This window comes from Poecilia reticulata, chromosome 2 (assembly GCF_904066995.2).
Source record: "Poecilia reticulata chromosome 2, P_reticulata-male-v2, whole genome shotgun sequence".
Classification (NCBI taxonomy): Eukaryota; Metazoa; Chordata; class Actinopteri; order Cyprinodontiformes; family Poeciliidae; genus Poecilia; species Poecilia reticulata.
The window spans coordinates 12,266,352-12,284,283 of record NC_088831.1 but is presented as its reverse complement, the minus strand read 5'-3'; the positions used below and the strand labels follow the sequence as shown (position 1 = coordinate 12,284,283).

Sequence of the window (17,932 nt, the reverse complement as noted above, 5' to 3'; positions counted from 1 at the left end):
AATGATGTAATCAGAGAGCCAACTGTGTCCAATATGGCTACCTGTGGTCCGGGTGGCCCTCTGAGGCCAGGCAGGGCATTTAGCACCTCATTTTGGTTCCCCTGCATGGAGAAAATGTAATTTAAAAAGGATATTTGAACAGTTTTACACTTGTGATTAAGATTTTTTTAATCCTGCCTTAAAAAAGGATTAAATTTGAAACCGTTACTCACACTGCCAGTGAAGTACGGTGGCCCCGGTGGTCCAGGAGGCCCTGGAGGCCCAACTGGTCCCATGGGACCTGGAAGTCCTGCCAAACCAGACTGTCCGGGTGTACCCGTCCTTCCCGCATCGCCCTGACCACCCTGAGTCAGGATTTCAAGCAGAAATGTGGTTTTGTGTCTTGGAAAATTATGTTAGACAATTAATAAAGGAGAAAAATTAGAGGAAAACAGAAAGAAGACGTTCAAAAAGTGGAAAAGTGGAGGCAGATTTCATAATATCTAGACAAACGAAGAAGAAATAGAGCTATATTTTAAACATTGCCATCTTTATGGAAAAAGAAAACGTTAAAAAGGAAAGCAGACCAGCAGAGAAAAAACCCAACCCAGTACCTGCTACCCATTACACACCGTAGAGGATGGAGCAAAGAAAGAGAAGAGGTAATTGAAAGGGTTGGAGTCCGTTGTATCTTGCTAGAAGAAAGCAACAGAGAATCTATGTGGTTTTGCAGCAGCATTTGCTATTATCTTTAAAAGGTAAACAAATCTTTATGCGTCATATTTTTAACTATTTTAACTAACCTTTTCCCCAGCTGGACCTGGAAGGCCGAGATCACCACCGTCACCCTAAATAATAGAAATTAACATTATTGCTAAAGCCGAAATGCATCATAAAAGAAGGAGGTTTTATTAGCAAGCAGAAAATGAAAACACTGACATGGCTACAGACAGCAGGAGGCGCTGTTGTCAAACCGTAACATCATCCCACAACCACCAGTAAGAAGTACTGGTTTGTGTCTGGTTAAACGATGCCTTACAGGATAACGTAAACTCGCATTTTTATGACTGAGATTTGGGGATGAGAACATAGCAGCACTGACAGTTCAAATCAGAAGTTTGCTGAATGAAAAGAAAAATCAGACTTTTTCAATGTCCGAAGTAAAAGCAAACCAAATTAGTCTTGTTTTACATCATTTACAATTACCTAAATTGTGTACATCCATCTCGTTAATAAGAGGATGTGTCAGACGTCATAGCTTTGGAAACGTAAAACAATTATACGCAAGGATTGACACAATGTGACTTTTCAATCACACTGTTCAGGAGATAGACTGGTTCTGGTCCAAAAAGTGCAAATTGATGCCCGAACAAAAGCCAAAGAACCTGTGAAGATCCTGCAGAAGCTGCACAGTGTCATCATCCACAGCGAAACATGTTCTGTACCGACATGAGCTGAAAGGCCACTCAGTGACAAAGAAGTCATTACTCCAAAAAGAAACAAAAAGCCAAACTGTGGTTTGCAAATGCACACAAAAAATCATTTCTGGAGTCATCTCGTGGCCTGAAGTGGACCCATTTGATCAGTATGACCATGGCTACATTTGGAGGAAGAACTGGGACGTTGAACCATCCTAACTGTGAAGTATGAGGGTGGCAGCATCATGCTGTGGGTCTGTTTTGCTGCATAAAGTAGATAGCATCACGAAGAAGTTGAAATATTGGTGCAACTTCTAAAAACATCAGCCGGGAAGTTAAAGCTCCAGCCTATCTTTTTATCCAGGACATGTAAAGTTCTGGTGTGTCGTTGAGTTTCTTTTTAAATAATTTTAATGTTGGTCAGGCCTAAATAAAACTAAAGCAGCTATTACTACCTTGTGGAACCCCTTTAGTCTGATGTAGAAAACAACAACAGACTTTTGTGCCAATTTCTGGCACAAATGTAGACGATAATCAGTTTTACCTTTTCTCCTCTGAACCCGGGTCTACCAGGGAGGCCAGGAGGTCCAGGTGGGCCCTGAAAACAACAAAAATGCAGATTTACATCCTTTAGCTACTAAGTAATCAAACACAATACAATGAAATAAAATTGGCTTCTCACTGGTAGGCCAGGCACTCCGTCTTGTCCAGGCGGCCCAGGAGGTCCAAAGGCTACTGGACCATCAGGTCCGATGGCTACTGAAGTACCAGGTGTCCCAGGACGGCCGGGCAGACCAGGGGGACCAGGAGGACCAGGTGCACCCTGCCCATCACATTTCACAACTGTCATTCTGAAATATTTTTTAACTCCTTTCCTAATGTTGAACAACTTACCCGGAAAGTTTCCAGGTCTGGGAATCCTGAACCCTCCATGTCAACAAATGTCTACAGAAACATTCACTGTGGTTAAATTATTATATACAAGTATTGGCTAGAAAGGCGCATATTTTCACATACTGGACGATCACCAGTGCCAGGTCCTGGAGATCCTGGAAGACCTGGGGGACCTCTTGGTCCAGGGGAACCCTCTCCAGGTTCACCCTGGAATGATTTGGAGATGACAAATTATTACCGTAAATAGAGACGCAGCATGATTAGCATAATGGCTTCATGTATCGCACCTTTTGGCCTTTCATACCAGCCGTTCCTGGAATTCCTGGAATACCCTGTGGTCCAGCAGGACCCTAAAAATCATAAAAGTAAAGACATAGATGGATAAATAATCAGTCGATTCAGTGAAAAGTTCTGCTAAAAAGACACTTACAGCTTTTCCATCCTCTCCTGGATCACCCTAAAGGAAAAATAAATGGTCACAAACTAATATTTTTATTTAACCTTTCTTAATTTCTTGCACTTACAGGCTGTCCATCAGCCCCTTGAGGTCCTTCAGCCCCGTCCAGCCCTGGTGGCCCGGGTGGTCCAGCTGGACCAGCCAACGGCTGCACAAGAGAACCGTCGCCGAGTCGGACAACCTCGGCTGCAGGTCCTGGAGGACCGGGAGGACCTGGAAGCCCCTGAACGCCACGTTCACCCTTTTTGCCAGGGTATCCATAACCAGTATCACCCTGGTGAGAATAACAGACAGGCAAGCTTTCAGATGTTTGGTTTTACTTTGCTTAGATCTACATCACTGATGGTTCCACTGATAGCTCCCCTTTCACCGTCACACAGTTCTCTTTCTGTTACCAATCAGCCCCCATCCACTCCACCATGCCAGCATTCGCTTCTTCTCTAAACCTTCACTTTGAAAATTACAGTAAGTCATCCACCGTTAGTACCTCTACTCCCCAAAACTTCACTGTTCAGCCTCTCTTCATATATGCTTTTCTTATTGTTTCACATCTATTTGGAAAAGTTTTATACCATCTATAAAATATTTAACAGAAAATGCCAGTTGGGATGCTGAAACACCCAGACACAAAGCTTCTTGGCTGCAAAGCTCAAAACCAGAGATAAGGAAGACTGTGGATGTTAGCTGTAGTGCTAAGACAGTTTCCATTGTGAGTATTGATGGATATGAAGGTGTATTTGGTGTTTTAACTATTAAAATACCCTTTTTAGGAGTGGTCTCATGTGTATGCAAATTCCAGCTATTCACGTAAATGTCTGATGTAGCATCAGAAAAACTAATAACCCACCACCCCAAAATTCAATAAATGCAGTTCACATACCTTTTTACCTTTTTCTCCCTAGAAGGAAAAAAAGAAAACTGGTTATTTGTGTCAGATGTCAATGTTAACTCAGAAATGAGAGATTTCTTTGTCTCCTTGCTCGCTAACCTGAGAGGAAAAACTTGAGCCTGAGCTGCTGCCTGAATCCCCCTTTGGCCCTGCAGGGCCTCGGTCCCCTTTCAGGCCTTTCTCTCCTCTGTCGCCCTTCTCACCTGAAGAAGAGAAACAATTTAGCCTGTTTGGAGCATTACATTACATTACAGGGTGTAAATGTAATGTAATGCTTTTTCATCATATTGTCTCAAATGAAACCCTGAACCTCAAAAATCTCATCTCCAAAAAATATTTTTCACTTAAGATAATGGCTAATTAACTAATCAAGATATCAACTTACAAAGCTAGCAGCTAGCAAAGTTAGCAGTGAATGATCCTAAATGCTAATTAGGCTAGCCTTTTAACAAGCTAACAACTTTATAAATCTCTACTCAAGCTAACAGCTGCACCATCTTACTGCTAAAATATTTGACTATTCAAGCTAATAACTAGGAAAGCTAGCATCTAGCTAAATCAACTAATGGGTCTAAAAGCTAAATAAAGTACCTATAAACCTAACATGTTACCCAAACTAACCATAACTCAAGCTGAGAATCAAGACTGCTGACCTTTACACATGCTAAATCTACCAAGGCTGGCTATAAACCATTAGCTTACAGTGCTAGCAGCTAATAAAGCTAACTTAGCGACTTAAGCTAACAGCTACTTAATCCAGAAAATACATATATGCATTAAAATGGGTTTGTTTGGGTTCAAACAAGTTTTAAAATCCCAAAATGCAACTCATGATGCCCCAATCAGAAGAAATTTAAGGCTGGAAACACTCATTAATATCCATTTGTCCAGAAAGGCTTACAAAGACATTTCTAAGGTTTTGAGACTCAAGTGAACAACAGTGAGAAACATTAGCTGAAATATGAAGCATAAGAGAACCTTCCCAGAGTGGCTGACCTACAAAAATTACCTGTATCTCACCTTTACGCAGAATGCACAAAGATAACAAAAGGAATCAAATATTTTTCATTCAGAATTAACAACCAAGCATTGGTGCAATGCAAAAGGGATAATCACTACATTTGACAAGCCAGAGTAAATATACTCTAAGCTAACTTTGAAACACAGAAGTTTACCTTTTCAGCTCTATGGCTTGTTATGAGTGGCATATTTAATGCTCCACTTACTGATTACAACTGACAAACTTGGCGCTTGGAGCAAAACTTCATTCTCAGGTCCAGACAAGTTGTGTCAGTGCATATTTCAGCTGATGAGACTTTGACGCTACATGAGTAACCTGGCCGAGGACACTGTACTCTGAGGAACATTTCTTTTTAACATTTTCTAACCGTTCAAAAACTTGAAAAAACAATTTCCAAGTTGAATTTTTATTCTTTTCACCTGAGGTTCCTCTTCTGCCTCCTGGTTGGGATGAAATCGGGGGTACAGGTACTGGACGGAGGGGTGGAAAAGTGGTCTGAGAAAAGCAAAAACAGTGCCAAACTAGAAGTTACTTTAAACTAGATATATATGCAGAAAAATATCAATGCAACTATATCAGCTATTTATTATTCTAGCTAAAAAATCTCTAAAGAAATCTGCAAACCAACCGTCTTAGTGTTTTCTTTCCGTTTCCTGTCAGCTTCTTTGTTGACACCATCACCAGAACCCTGACATGAAAAGAAACGTGTCATACAGATGTGTTTGTTCACTTAAATTAAGATTTTTAAAGAAACACTCACTTCATCGGGGTAATCCTCATAGTCACAGAAACCCTGAAATGCCTGAGGGTTTCCCACAAGTCTTAGCTCTCCAATGTCACCCTGAAAAGACACAAACAACTGATAAGCAATCAAGTAAGACAATAGAAGCATAAAGACGTAGTTTGAGGTCTAAAATAATTACAGAATATAATGTTTTGGTTAATGTTATGCTTTTTAAAAATATATATATTTAGATTTATTTATTTAATACTCTAGTGTTATATATCAAAGTTGCCGTGGCTTCCTAAGTCCTATGGGTGGCAACAGGTGGTTTGTTTCCTGAATCCACTTTCTACTTCATTGTTTGAAAAAAACTTTTATTTCCAGAAATAATATGGACAAAACAATAACTAGAAAACTCTTACAACAAAAGTTGACTTAATTTGATGCCACAAGTTCAAAAAAGTGGTAAAAAAAAAAAACCTCCCATCATCACACTGGACATTTGACAAACAAACATCCATCACACCCGATGGTGTATTCTTAATCTCTTAAAATAATGGGAAGGTACAAAAGTTACCAAAGTAATCCAGACAATTCCAAATATAACAAATATATATATAATTAATTTCAGATTGTGGTTCAAAACTATATTCTAACTTCTCAAAGAACCCTAAATTGTTATAATTTAGGATTTATAAAAATTCAACCCAAATACAGTACAAAACTCTGCATTCATCTGAAATACTTAGGTATTTCAGATGAATTTATTCCCTCGGTAGTTTTTCCAACCGAGGGAATAAACTAGAATGGGATAAATAATGGAGAAAAAAAACAAAGGAGGTTGGATAGAGTTTTCAACTGGTTGCTAGCTCTGGATTTGCATCCAACAATATCCAAGAAGATAAAACTTGCGGTAGTAAGGAAATTATAAGAGTTATTTATTACCTTAAACTTGTCTAAATCAGCTCTTCCTGCTTGACCCACAAAGATCATACTTCCTGCGTCCAGGTCCATCGGGTCAGGCGAGCGCTCAAACCTCACCACTTCTGGATCCCTGTCACACTCTGAGTAAAAACTGACCTGCTCGTCATGCACAGACAGAGCTAAAGTGTTCCAGTTGACATCAAGCCTTGGAACGTCAAAGCTGGCTGCCTTATACGAAGACTCAGAATCGGGTTCAGTGTAGAAGAACTGGATCTGTTGACGGTCAGACTGCACTGCGCTTAGCTTCACACCGATGTACATGAGTTTCTGGACGCTGTCTGTGATGGAGAAGAGGACGGATGCAGCAGGAGAGGAAGCTTTGAGGTGGAAAATGATGGTGAAGTCCCTGTAGAAAGGACTGGGGACAAAGTCCTTGGCCAGTTGTCCTGATGACGACGCTGAGGTAAACCTGTAGGCAGTTCCTCTGGCCACTGTAACTTTGGCTATTGAATCCGGTGGAGGATCTCCAATCAGATGGTGCAAAAAGACACCGCTTTTTTCTGCAAGAGAGACCGAGACAGAGAGTAAAACAAGAAGTTATAATGTGGACCAGATGAACAAAAAGTTGCTGGTAATCCAGTTCCCACAGACCACAACAGGCCAAAAATAAACGAGCAGCTGTTTTTTAGAGCAATAATTACATTTTCATACACCAACAATCACAAGGGGGAGCGAGTTTTGGTTTTTTGCTGATTCTTGAAAGATGTGGGGTTTACGCCAGAGTATATATGATGTCAGTGTCTTGTTTCTGTGGAAATAATTTAGCAGTAAATCACAACCCTAACGAAGCCTATTTAATGGGAAATTATAATCTAGCATGTCTGCAACTTTTATTCCTGTACATTTTGGCTAGACTATAACTTGAGGTGGGAAAAATTTGGCTAATAAATCTAATGTGCAATAAACACAATGAATGTAATTTCTTAAAGTTGATTCAACTCCTAGAGAGGGGCGTACTTTGGTTAGGCAGTATGGATTATCTTCTGATGGATTGCTTAAAGCTGGTGTTTTTGGTCAGTGGTTGTTTCCCCTTACTTTACTACATGAAGTGCAGAGTCAATAAATAAAAGTAGATTACGGTAATCTGAGGTATCTAGGTTGTCAGATAGACGGACTGTAGTCTCATCTAATGGTGAAGGAGAGCTGAGCCAAATAGCAAAGCTGTTGGTTAATTTTTAAACATAAGAGCGATGTTTATGTGGACCTTTCCAACCTTATGCCTTATGAGTCATATTTAATGCTCCAGTTACAGATTAAAATGGACAAAATTGGCCGTTGGGGTAAAACTTCATGCTCAGTTCCAGATAGTTAGTGTCAAGTCCCTATTTTAGCTGACTAAAATATGTCAGCTAAAATATCAGTAAAGTCTAACATTACTGATGTTAGACTTTGACTAACATCAGTAATCTTTGGCAGAGGCTTCTGGATTCTGAGGTATCACTTCTGTTTCCCTTTTCCAAGTTGTTCTGTAACTTTTGACTATATTTATTGATTTAGTTTAGGTTTTGTTTCACCTGACGTTCCGATTCCGGCTCCTTTTTGAGGTGAAATTGGAAAAGAATGTAAGGATGTAGAAGAGACCTGTGGGGACAAAAGTGTGAAACTGAAAGTTATTTTATCTTAGATATTAATATGCACAAAATCTTCAACACAGCTATAACAGCTATGTCATATTCTAACTGGACAATCTACAAACCTACCATCGTTCCTGTTTGTTTTCTATCAGCCTTTCTGTTGCCACCATCTCCAGAACTCTGAGACATGACAAGGAATGTGTTAAACTAAAGTGTTGATTCACTTTAATTGAGATGATTACAGAAAAACTCACTTCATCTGCATAATCGTCGTAGTCACAGAAACCCTGAAATGCCTGAGGGTCTCCCACGAGTCTTAGCTCTCCAATTTCACCCTTTAAAGACACAAACAACTTGTAAGCAATCGAGTATGACAATAGAAGCATGGATCCATAAAGGTTTAGTGAAGAGAGTGCCATGGAGACTGGACGGACTCTCGACAGAGCACAGGAACAGGAGACAGAGGCAAAAAGACGTGGACTCGCTTGTTGGAAAACTGTGGATTTGGGGACAAGGTGCGTCTCCATGGAAACCTTCATCAGAGATCTTGGTTCCAGGAACACGAGGCAAGTCCACCTGGTCACCCTCGCCAAAGAACTCTGAGAAATTATGTAACACAAGTCTGAGGTGGACCTCCAAAAGGCTGAGAAGTGGTTCCTGAAAACAGTGCAAGAGAGATTGATCGTAGAACAGGGGATGAAGACGATGAAGGATGTTTTGAGAGCTCCACAGACACAGCTCTGCTGCTGCTGTGGATTTGGAAACCTTTGCAACAGCTGCTGCTCGTCCAAACAAAGGATCTACTGCTGCATCACTAGAGAAACCAGCCCTCTTGAATGCCAATATGAACACTGGCCTTGGGTGTGGTAAGGAAGGCGTTGAGCAAGCCCTGTTGCTTTAGCTTCAAGCATTAAGTAGTATCCTTATTCTTGGGGAGGTCCTCTGAAAAGATGGGAGGTAAACTTTGAACCTCTAAGAAGATGACGTAGAGAAGGCATCAACCAGACCCTCCTGACCAGCAGTTGAGGCTTCTGTCAGGCCTGTAGCACAGAAGTGGAGGCGCCTCAACAAAAAAGCAATTTTCTGTGGGAGGCAGAGGAAGCAGAAGGCGCTGATACAAGTGGTGGAAGATTACAGGCTATAGGGTATAACATCCTCTGGAAGCTCTTTAGACCAACTCCAGGTGAAGTCAGCATCCGCTTAAACCCACCAGTCCTGCTCTGCAGGATCCCTATGGGGACGTGTGCTTGGCCCACAATTTGGCTGGCTTCTTCTGTCAAGAAGTGTGTGGTAGAGATGAAGCAAAGATGCAGACAGCCACTACAGGACGGCAATTAAAGATTCAATAAAAAAATAAATCTTACACAGCTAGAAACAAGGTGAACATGACATGGAGTACGGACAGAGTAAGGTCTGATGCATTTGACTAAGAAGTTAAAACTTGTGGTACCAAGGAAATGGTAAGAGTTACCTATTTATTACCTTAAACTTGTCTGAATCAGCTCTTCCTGCTTGACCCACAAAGATCATACTTCCTGCGTCCAGGTCCATCGGGTCGGGCGAGCGCTCAAACCTCACCACTTCTGGATCCCTGTCACACTCTGAGTAAAAACTGACCTGCTCGTCATGCACAGACAGGGCTAAAACGTTCCAGTGGACATCAAGCCTTGGAACGTCAAAGCTGGCTGCCTCATACGAAGACTCAGAATCGGGTTCAGTGTAGAAGAACTGGATCTGTTGACGGTCAGACTGCACTGCTCTGAGCTTCACACCGATGTACATGAGTTTCTGGGCGCCGTCTGTGATGGAGAAGAGGACGGATGCAGCAGGAGAGGAAGCTTTGAGGTGGAAAATGATGGTGAAGTCCCTGTAGAAAGGACTGGGGACAAAGTCCTTGGCCAGTTGTCCTGATGACGACGCTGAGGTAAACCTGTAGGCAGTTCCTCTGGCCACTGTAACTTTGGCTATTGAATCCGGTGGAGGATCTCCAATCAGATGGTGCAAAAAGACACCGCTTTTTTCTGCAAGAGAGACCGAGACAGAGAATAAAATTTTAGAGCGTGGATTAAACCTTTGAAGCATTTCTGAACCTAAACTAAAAATGCATCCTCCTGGTGTCTAACACCACATCTAAGGTGCTGGAGACCTACAGGTTTGCTCCAACACAACTGATTCAAAGGGTTGCATAAACGTATCCACCATGTCTTCAAATTCTGCAGAACTGTGAATAACCCATTCATTAAAATGTGTCGAATCAAAACAAGACATCTTCTCCCGGGGACGAGGGATGACTCTGTAACAAACAGTCCAATTACGAGTCAGGGAATCTTATGTTGGAGTTTTAAACAAATCCAAGAGTGAAACGGAGCAATGAGCACCGGAAGAAAAACAAATAAAGCTGAAGGTTAAAAAGAAACCTGAAATTTCATCTAGCAGATTCCTTGAGCAACACATTTGAGATACATTTATATACAGAAACATGAGAGACAGAATTATGAGCTACATTTATGAGACAGAAAGTGGGCCCTATGAACAAAAACGTGCTGATAATCCAGTTCCCATAGACTGAAATATGCCAAAAATAAACAAGTAGCAGCTTTGAGAGCAATAACACATTCTGATACACACAATCACAAGGGGGAATGAATTTTGGTCTTGTGCAGATTCATGGGCGACATGGAGTTTATGTGGGATGTCGGTGTCTTTGAAGCAGCGTAACTCACTGAAGGAACTAAATACAATCTTTCAGGACTGGAAACGCTTTGGGATGTCTTTGGATACCTGAAAAGGAAAACGATGTTTGGTTTTGCTCCTGGACTAATTATCTGGATAGGTCCCAACAGAAACGGTACAAGGATTTTACCATTAAGCAGATGGGACACTACAATATTTTCATGACAAACTAAACTGTAATAAACGGCCCTGATAATTAGCCATTTAAAAGAGCTCCATATTGATTCCTCTTAATTTAGATGTAAATTTAAAGAAAGCAGCTTTAAACCTAACCAAGGAGATGCCAATGTAACAATCTTTTATTGCAAAACTGTGCAGCATTATTATTGTTTCTCTTGTGTTTAGCTTAACGTGGACCCTTGTGGGATTTTGATCCAGCTGAATCTGGGGTGGGACAGGGTGGTCTTCTTCCCACTGAGGGCACCTGCTATCAGTTCATCTGCCATGAACGCAGCTGCTGCAGCTGTTGCAGCGCATGTGTGCAGAGAAAGTTCACTTTAGCAGGGTAACTTGCTTTTAATTAAGACCCTCCAGTTCTGCTCTAATTGAATAAATGTTCCCTTCTGGAAGCTGTTTAAACCGACCACAGTTTCTCCACAAACATAAACCTAGAAGTAATAAAATTAACCTCCACTGAAAATGTCTGCCTAAAAATCAGACGTACAGTTTTAATTTTATCAGACTTGCAATCTGTTTCTTAAGGTTTTCCTGAGAATCTGGCTTCAGAAAACAGATATATTCGTCCTACATCCTAAAATCTTACATTTTATTAAATAATCTGAATTATTAGACAGAAAGTAGATGTATTTTGTCTTAATTTTAGTTTATAAACCTTTAAAACATTGGATCGGTTGGTCCACCGGTGTGGTCAAAACCACCCTGGATCTTAAACTTTTCAAGGCAGTGAAGACAATGGTGGAGTTTTGGAGACCATCTCTCACACTCTCTCCCTTCACCATCCTCAGCAACACCGTTTCTACACTCCTGGTTCCTAAAACACAATTTCTCTGGACTTGAGATAGATGTTGCCCAGCAGAGACTGGACTTCCTGCAGCTCAAGTTGCACAACCTTCCACAGAAACAGTTTTTTCTGTCATTTATTCTGTCTGTCCTGTTTGGTTTCAGGTCTCCAGAGAGAATCATCGGGGCTGACCATCCCTCCGTCTAGGACTTGTACATATTCAGTTTCACATGATTACTGCCGTATCATTTCCAGAAATCTCAGAGAAATCCATCACTTGTTAACAAATTGAAGGAAAAGCAGCTTCCAGCAGTAGTAAGAGGCTCAGATGGACAGATGGGCAAACAGGAGGAGGAAGGAAATGCGTGTCAGATATCCATGGGAAAGTGGACCATGAGGGACCCTTGGATGGATGAAGCACACAGCCCCAAAAGAATAAGACTGACAGAAAACACTGGTAGAAACATGCCAGAAGGTCATTATGGAGCAAACAGGATTCCTCCAGAGGTTGAAGAGAGCCTTATATCTTCCCCAGGGGAGACGTATAGATTTTTTCGCAGAAAATACAAAAATAACCAATGTTTAATAGGCAAAAATGTACTACTTAAATTTTAAATTGTTAAAAAGGCAAAACATAAATGGCTTCAGAAACACAAGTTAACTTTCTTCTTGACCTGAAATGTCTTTATTGCTAGAAAAAAAAAGAAAAACGCTTCATTGTGCACAATCTTTGTAAGTACTATTTCCAGCCAGGACTGAATTTCACCTAATTTTAAGCGCTGCCTGCCTTATTAGGCAAGCAAGTCCAGTGGAGGCATGCTAATCTGACCACATAATGATACACTGTGCTGAATCAAACCCTTTATCCTCAAATAACCTGAAACCAAATACTGGCGTTCGCACAGTCAGCGAGAGAGACAAACATTTTTACTAAGCTGCCGCTCAGCTGTAGTTCTGTCCTCTGGGGACCAACCTGTTAACTAACAGAGGCGAGACAGCTGCTGCACCTTCGATTGACCTCTGATCCACAGCCAGGACCTTAATCCTACCGTGAGAGATCAGTGATATTTGACGTCGCCTGTCACTGTCAAGTTTCATGGCTTAAAAACTTACTTTTAAGCCAAGAATTTGGTCCGAGCAGAGAAACGAGACGTTGAAGTATGTAATTCATGAAAAAGTTCTCACTGTTTCCAACAAGACAACTCTTTGCCTTCACCTTTAATATTATACGGTATGCAAAGGGCTCAAACTGCTTGAGGGCAAGAGTCCACACTTGAATTAAACGGCTAAACTGCCTCACTAGCATGCAGTCAGGCTCTGCAGAGTTCAACGTATGAGGTAATATTAGAGCCAGGTGTGCTGAGGTAGAGCGACATCTAAAAGTTGCAGTAGACCAGCCTTGGAGGAATGCAGTTTAAGACCGCTGGTGTAGAGTAAGGAGCAATCTTTGACCAATCCTCTGATGCTCTTTTCTCTTCAGCTCACCTCAAAGGTGAAATTAAGTCTGTAGCTTGAGATGGATATTGAAGTTTGTGTCAACTTGACTGCACGTTTTGAATCACCATCCTGCTGCAAAACCCAACGATGACAGAGCCCATCAGATTTATTTTTCAGAAGTAGTTATATTTCAAGAAATATACCAAGACATGTGTCGCCAACAAGATTCACAAAACCCTTGGAAGAAAAACAATTTGACCACAACATAAATCAGAATGCCAAGATTTCTTTAGAATCTTGTAAAGAGTACTGCCATTTCCCTCCCAGATGATCAGTAAGAATGTGACATACCCAGTCATGATCCAGCAAAACACAGTCTTATCATCATCTTAGCAATTAACTTAATTAGTAATACAAGAAGCAGAAAAGAGGAAATAATTGACTTTGGGTGTCCTATCTTCTGAAACCAGCCTTGTTGAAAAGTGTAAGCATGTTCAGGAAATTGGGTTAATTTCTGAAATATTGGATTTACTACCTCCTTTAATCTCCAGCTCTAAGTAGTTCAATTTTGGATAAAAATACATTAGGGTCATTTTTAGAGACTTTGAATAGTATACAAGTATAACAAAGTGTTTCAGCTGATATAAAAGCCTTTTTCAGAAAGCATCCCACTATCAGTCTGCTCATCTCCAGTTATCTGCCTGACACTCATTTACTGCAAGCGTTGCTGGTTTCAGATGGTAGGCGACAGGCGCTGCCCTTTGACCCATGGCAGAAACCACAAACTGCCTTGTATCACACCAGCTACAAGGCTTCTCTTTTTTCCAACCTCGACATTGTTGCTGTCTCCCAAACCAAGGATACAATATAGGCAGTCTTCCCCAAGAAAAAAACGATTTCCCACCCACAGCATCCATCATAAATGTCATCTACAGCTTCCACCCCTACCCAAAAAAGTTTCTCCCACAGCAGATGACCTCACTGACTTTCCCTCTCTGGGATTATGGAAAGAAGCAGATCCCAGCAACTGATTAGAAGTCAGCACAATGAAGAGGAGATAAAAACCAGAACAGAAACGGAGGACTGGGATGGGGGAAAACCCGTCTGAGTCAACTGACACTGAGCAGGAAAAACAAACACGAGCTTATTACTTCTAATCCAATGAAAATCTAAATTATTGCACAAAAATTATAGAAAAACCTGAATATGTGCCAAAACAAATCCTGTACTGATTTCTAATGGGTTGCAACAATGTTTTGCTTTCATTCCCTATTTTGATTTTAATAGTTTAAATGCCTAATGAAGATGTTGAATTAACTCGCACACTGGAAACGTCTTTCCACTACTGCAGAAGCTATAGCATCCATGGTCTTTGTTAAATCTGCCAGAGCGATTAAACGGCTCCAATCTCCAGGTAATCTGTTCAGATTCTGAGATTTTGGTAACTTTGCATATTTTCTTTGGTAATCAACTGGAGTCGCTGGTTTCTACTGGTTCTAAATGGTTATTATTCAAATTACTAGCTTTGGTCTGAGCCCACCAATTGTTAATATTTACTCATATTGTTATTAGCCACATTAGCTGATAATTCCTTTACTACTCTTCAAAGGAGGAAAATAAGTGCTGCATGGTGGTCCGAATTGTCTAATTAATGCATGACTGCTACGAAATGTCCCAAAGAACTGGTACATGGTGATTACTGAACATCCTGAAGGCAAGTTGATGCAAAATCTCAGAACTTATGTACAAAACTACATTTGGTAAATGTCAGGCACTATTTAAGGCCACAGTGGTAGGAAAATCCACAAAGTCAGCTGATTAATTGTTCCTTTGTCTGGGAGTTTCTGTTTTTGAGGCAGATTAAATATGTTCTGGGAAACAATGGTAATCAGATTATCTTCATGTTTGATTTGATAAAAGTCTTTGCAACCCTCCTTATTTATGTTTGACTGGAAGACAGTGGTGAAGCATTCAGCACACCAATGTAATGACCAATGCACAATTTCTCTGGAAATATTTGCCCACTGATGGGAAAACGATCAGGGATCCGCTCTGATGAACATGCACTCATGAATTACAATGTTTGCAGATGACATTGTGATTTTTATGGATCAGGAGTAAGAAGGTCAGGAGACATGAGTAGAAAAGAATGAAAGTGGATGGCAGTGTGTGAACAAGCTCCAGGGAGTAAATGGTTTGAAGATGAATGAGTTTAAGTACTTGGGGTCAACTATCCAAAGTCATCGGGAAATGTCAGGAATGATTTGTGACATAAGGCTGCAAGAGAAAGGGAAAGTTTACAAGTTGGCAGTGAGACCTGCCATCATATACAGCCGTATATATTCACAGCTATATATCATTAAGACTGGAGGATGAGCTGAAGATGTTGAGTTTTCACTAAGAGTGAGACAACGGACAGATCCGGTGGTTTGGGGACGAATCAAGCAAAAGTTGATAATTAAGAGAGAGAAGGAAAAGAGGAAGACCTGAACTCCTAGATTTCTTCCACATTTTGATCAATTTAAGTTGATTCTTTGCATGTGTTGAGTTTAAAACCAATAAAACTAAACTGAAGCACGGCTGTATTTCTGTTCCCTTTCTGCACAATGCAAAGCAACATCCAAAACACCTTTCCCTGCGCAAATTTACAAGCCTGTTTGCTTTCTGGAGCAAAATGTCCCAATTATTTTTTACTTTACAAGATAGAAAAGTTGTCTAAACTTGAACCTGGAACATCTGTCCATTAAATTTGGGACATTTGTACAAACTGTTCCTATGGGAAAACATACTGACAGTTTTATGGAGCGCAGTTCAAAGGTTAACCCTCAGAATTAGCCAACAACCCCACATTGCTAAATTTATGAAGACACTAAAACACAAAAAAGAGGTTTTTATGCATTACATCCCTTTGAATTTTACAGAAAAGAAGAAAAGCTTTTAAATTATTTCTTTACAATACAACTTATTTTAAGCATAAATAGGGATTTTCTTTATCTTAAGTAAACAGAATCGCAGTAAATGAGATGTTAGGTAACTAGGAAATTTTATTCTTTTGGACACAAATAAAAATGTGATTTTATCACCAAACTGCAACCAGTAACTACATTTACTGATTTATTGATATGTATCCATGCTAAAATAGTAGAAATAATCCTGACAATATGGACAGTTTAGTTTTTTGAAAGATCATTAATTGGAATTTATTGTAACAATAAATCCTCTTGGTTTTTAACATTTTAGCTGTAATTACATTACAGTTTCATTAATATGTTGGCGTTTTGGATATTTTGTTGCAGAAAAAGGGAAAATATCAATTAGGAAAATCTGACATGATTTAAAATGTGTCAAACTCGAGGCCTGGGGGCCAAATCTGGCCCTCAGTAGCTTTTTATGCGGCCCGCTAGACTCCAGACTCCAAATGACATAAATCAGCCCCTCCAGTTTAAGTATTTCTTACTTTTACGATACTCAGCCTTACTTGAGGTCAAGTGATTGATATGGAGAGTACCAAATATTGTAAAATTCAATATTATTTAATTGTAAGAATGCTGAGACAGCTATTTATTAATATTTGAACAGTTTGTTAATGGGTTTTATCAACACATTGGCCCAAAATAAAAATTAATTTGACATCCCTGATTTAAAATATAAGATATTAACTTAAGTTGCTTCATGATGGATACATCTAGTCAAAATGTGTAAACATTTACGACAACAGACACAGACAACGTTGACCAGATCTGAAATGTATCGGCACTCAGGATACATTTCAATCCACCGGGTTACCTTTCCTGCTACTAACAGCTGCACACCTAGGCCTCTCATACTCCTGCTCTGTTTCCGGCAGGAAGTGACAGTCCACCAGGAGACGCCCGTTTTCCAGGGACGCCCAACAGCTGTCCTGCAGCACCTGGCAGAAACCGCTACAGGGAAGGGGTGCGGCAGGAATCGGGCACCGGGGTGCCAGCAGGAGGCAGAGAAACCGCTCTGCACCACGGTGACACCCCGCCCTCACAAGCCACACCCACTCCCACAGGACAGCCTCCACCTCCTCCACGGAAGTGTGGTTGAAAAAGTTTGGCAGCGAGAAAACGTTTGGCTGTTTGCATATCGGCCAATCAGAGGGGACAGGGAAGCAAGGTGATGTGGAAGTGGTGTCAATGCTAGAAATCTCTGCACCGGACCAAATCCGATCCCCTTCCCCAACCCCCTGCTCCACCCGCACCCCGCTCAACCTGCCTTTTTCATCTGTAATGTTGGGCTTTGCTGCCTCCACCGTCCCTGTCAGGCCTCCACTGGTAGTCCAGGCGGTTGTAGTCGCATCCCAGTCATCGACAACCTGACGTATTCCAGTTGCCACTTTAAGGATTTCCTCCCCAACCTGCGATATTTTGCCATCCTCTGTCCCTTCCGTCACCAATACCCCACTGGAAGTGGTGGCCAACGCCCTACTGGGAGTGGTGGCTCCTTCTGTGGTTGGGATTCCTGTTGTAGGTTGAGGTTCTTTGGAAAACCACCAAGCCTCCAAGCTGCCAGCACAGAGAACCAGGAGAAGTGACCACGTCTGGACCCCCAACATGCTGCTGTTTCCCTTCAGCAGAGAGCTCCACTGTTTCCCCTGAACACCACCTGTAAGCCAGCCGCTCAGCAGTTAAATCCACGCTGATCGGGGCCCACTGAGCATCCGCTGAATAGCAGCTCAGACATAAACCGCTCACAGACCCTCCCAGTGAACAGGCCAAAGGGGGAGACCCGAGATGTGATGACAGAAAGTTTCCCCAACACACTGAAACTCCTCCCTGAATGACTAAACAGCTGGCTCCCACAATCTGCAGAAATAGCTTGAAATATTCAGATTAAG

The 17,932-nt window shown here is 41.2% G+C and overlaps 1 protein-coding gene across 5 annotated transcripts in view; it reads right to left on the bottom strand.

Annotated features, from left to right (window-relative positions):
• The window catches only part of LOC103457617 (uncharacterized), a 37,388-nt gene that overhangs the window by 9,455 nt on the left and 10,001 nt on the right, over window positions 1-17,932 (bottom strand). For 2 of the 5 annotated variants that reach the window (XM_081597480.1, XM_081597484.1), the window contains exons 1-22: window positions 17,311-17,792; window positions 9,423-9,961; window positions 8,195-8,275; window positions 8,067-8,120; window positions 7,881-7,947; window positions 6,328-6,866; window positions 5,419-5,499; window positions 5,287-5,346; window positions 5,078-5,153; window positions 3,737-3,840; window positions 3,629-3,646; window positions 2,816-3,022; window positions 2,722-2,748; window positions 2,579-2,641; window positions 2,415-2,498; window positions 2,292-2,342; window positions 2,080-2,220; window positions 1,942-1,995; window positions 783-827; window positions 612-674; window positions 213-344; window positions 42-101 (exon numbers count right to left, since the gene is read on the bottom strand). In XM_081597480.1, the coding sequence (XP_081453606.1) occupies window positions 42-101; window positions 213-344; window positions 612-674; window positions 783-827; window positions 1,942-1,995; window positions 2,080-2,220; window positions 2,292-2,342; window positions 2,415-2,498; window positions 2,579-2,641; window positions 2,722-2,748; window positions 2,816-3,022; window positions 3,629-3,646; window positions 3,737-3,840; window positions 5,078-5,153; window positions 5,287-5,346; window positions 5,419-5,499; window positions 6,328-6,866; window positions 7,881-7,947; window positions 8,067-8,120; window positions 8,195-8,275; window positions 9,423-9,961; window positions 17,311-17,650 (2,886 nt within the window). In that variant the 5' untranslated portion in view covers window positions 17,651-17,792. Of the gene's footprint in view, window positions 1-41; window positions 102-212; window positions 345-611; window positions 675-782; window positions 828-1,941; window positions 1,996-2,079; window positions 2,221-2,291; window positions 2,343-2,414; window positions 2,499-2,578; window positions 2,642-2,721; window positions 2,749-2,815; window positions 3,023-3,628; window positions 3,647-3,736; window positions 3,841-5,077; window positions 5,154-5,286; window positions 5,347-5,418; window positions 5,500-6,327; window positions 6,867-7,880; window positions 7,948-8,066; window positions 8,121-8,194; window positions 8,276-9,422; window positions 9,962-17,310; window positions 17,793-17,932 lie in introns of those variants that run through there. The other 3 variants (XM_081597490.1, XM_081597486.1, XM_081597493.1) reach the window with 3 other exon arrangements.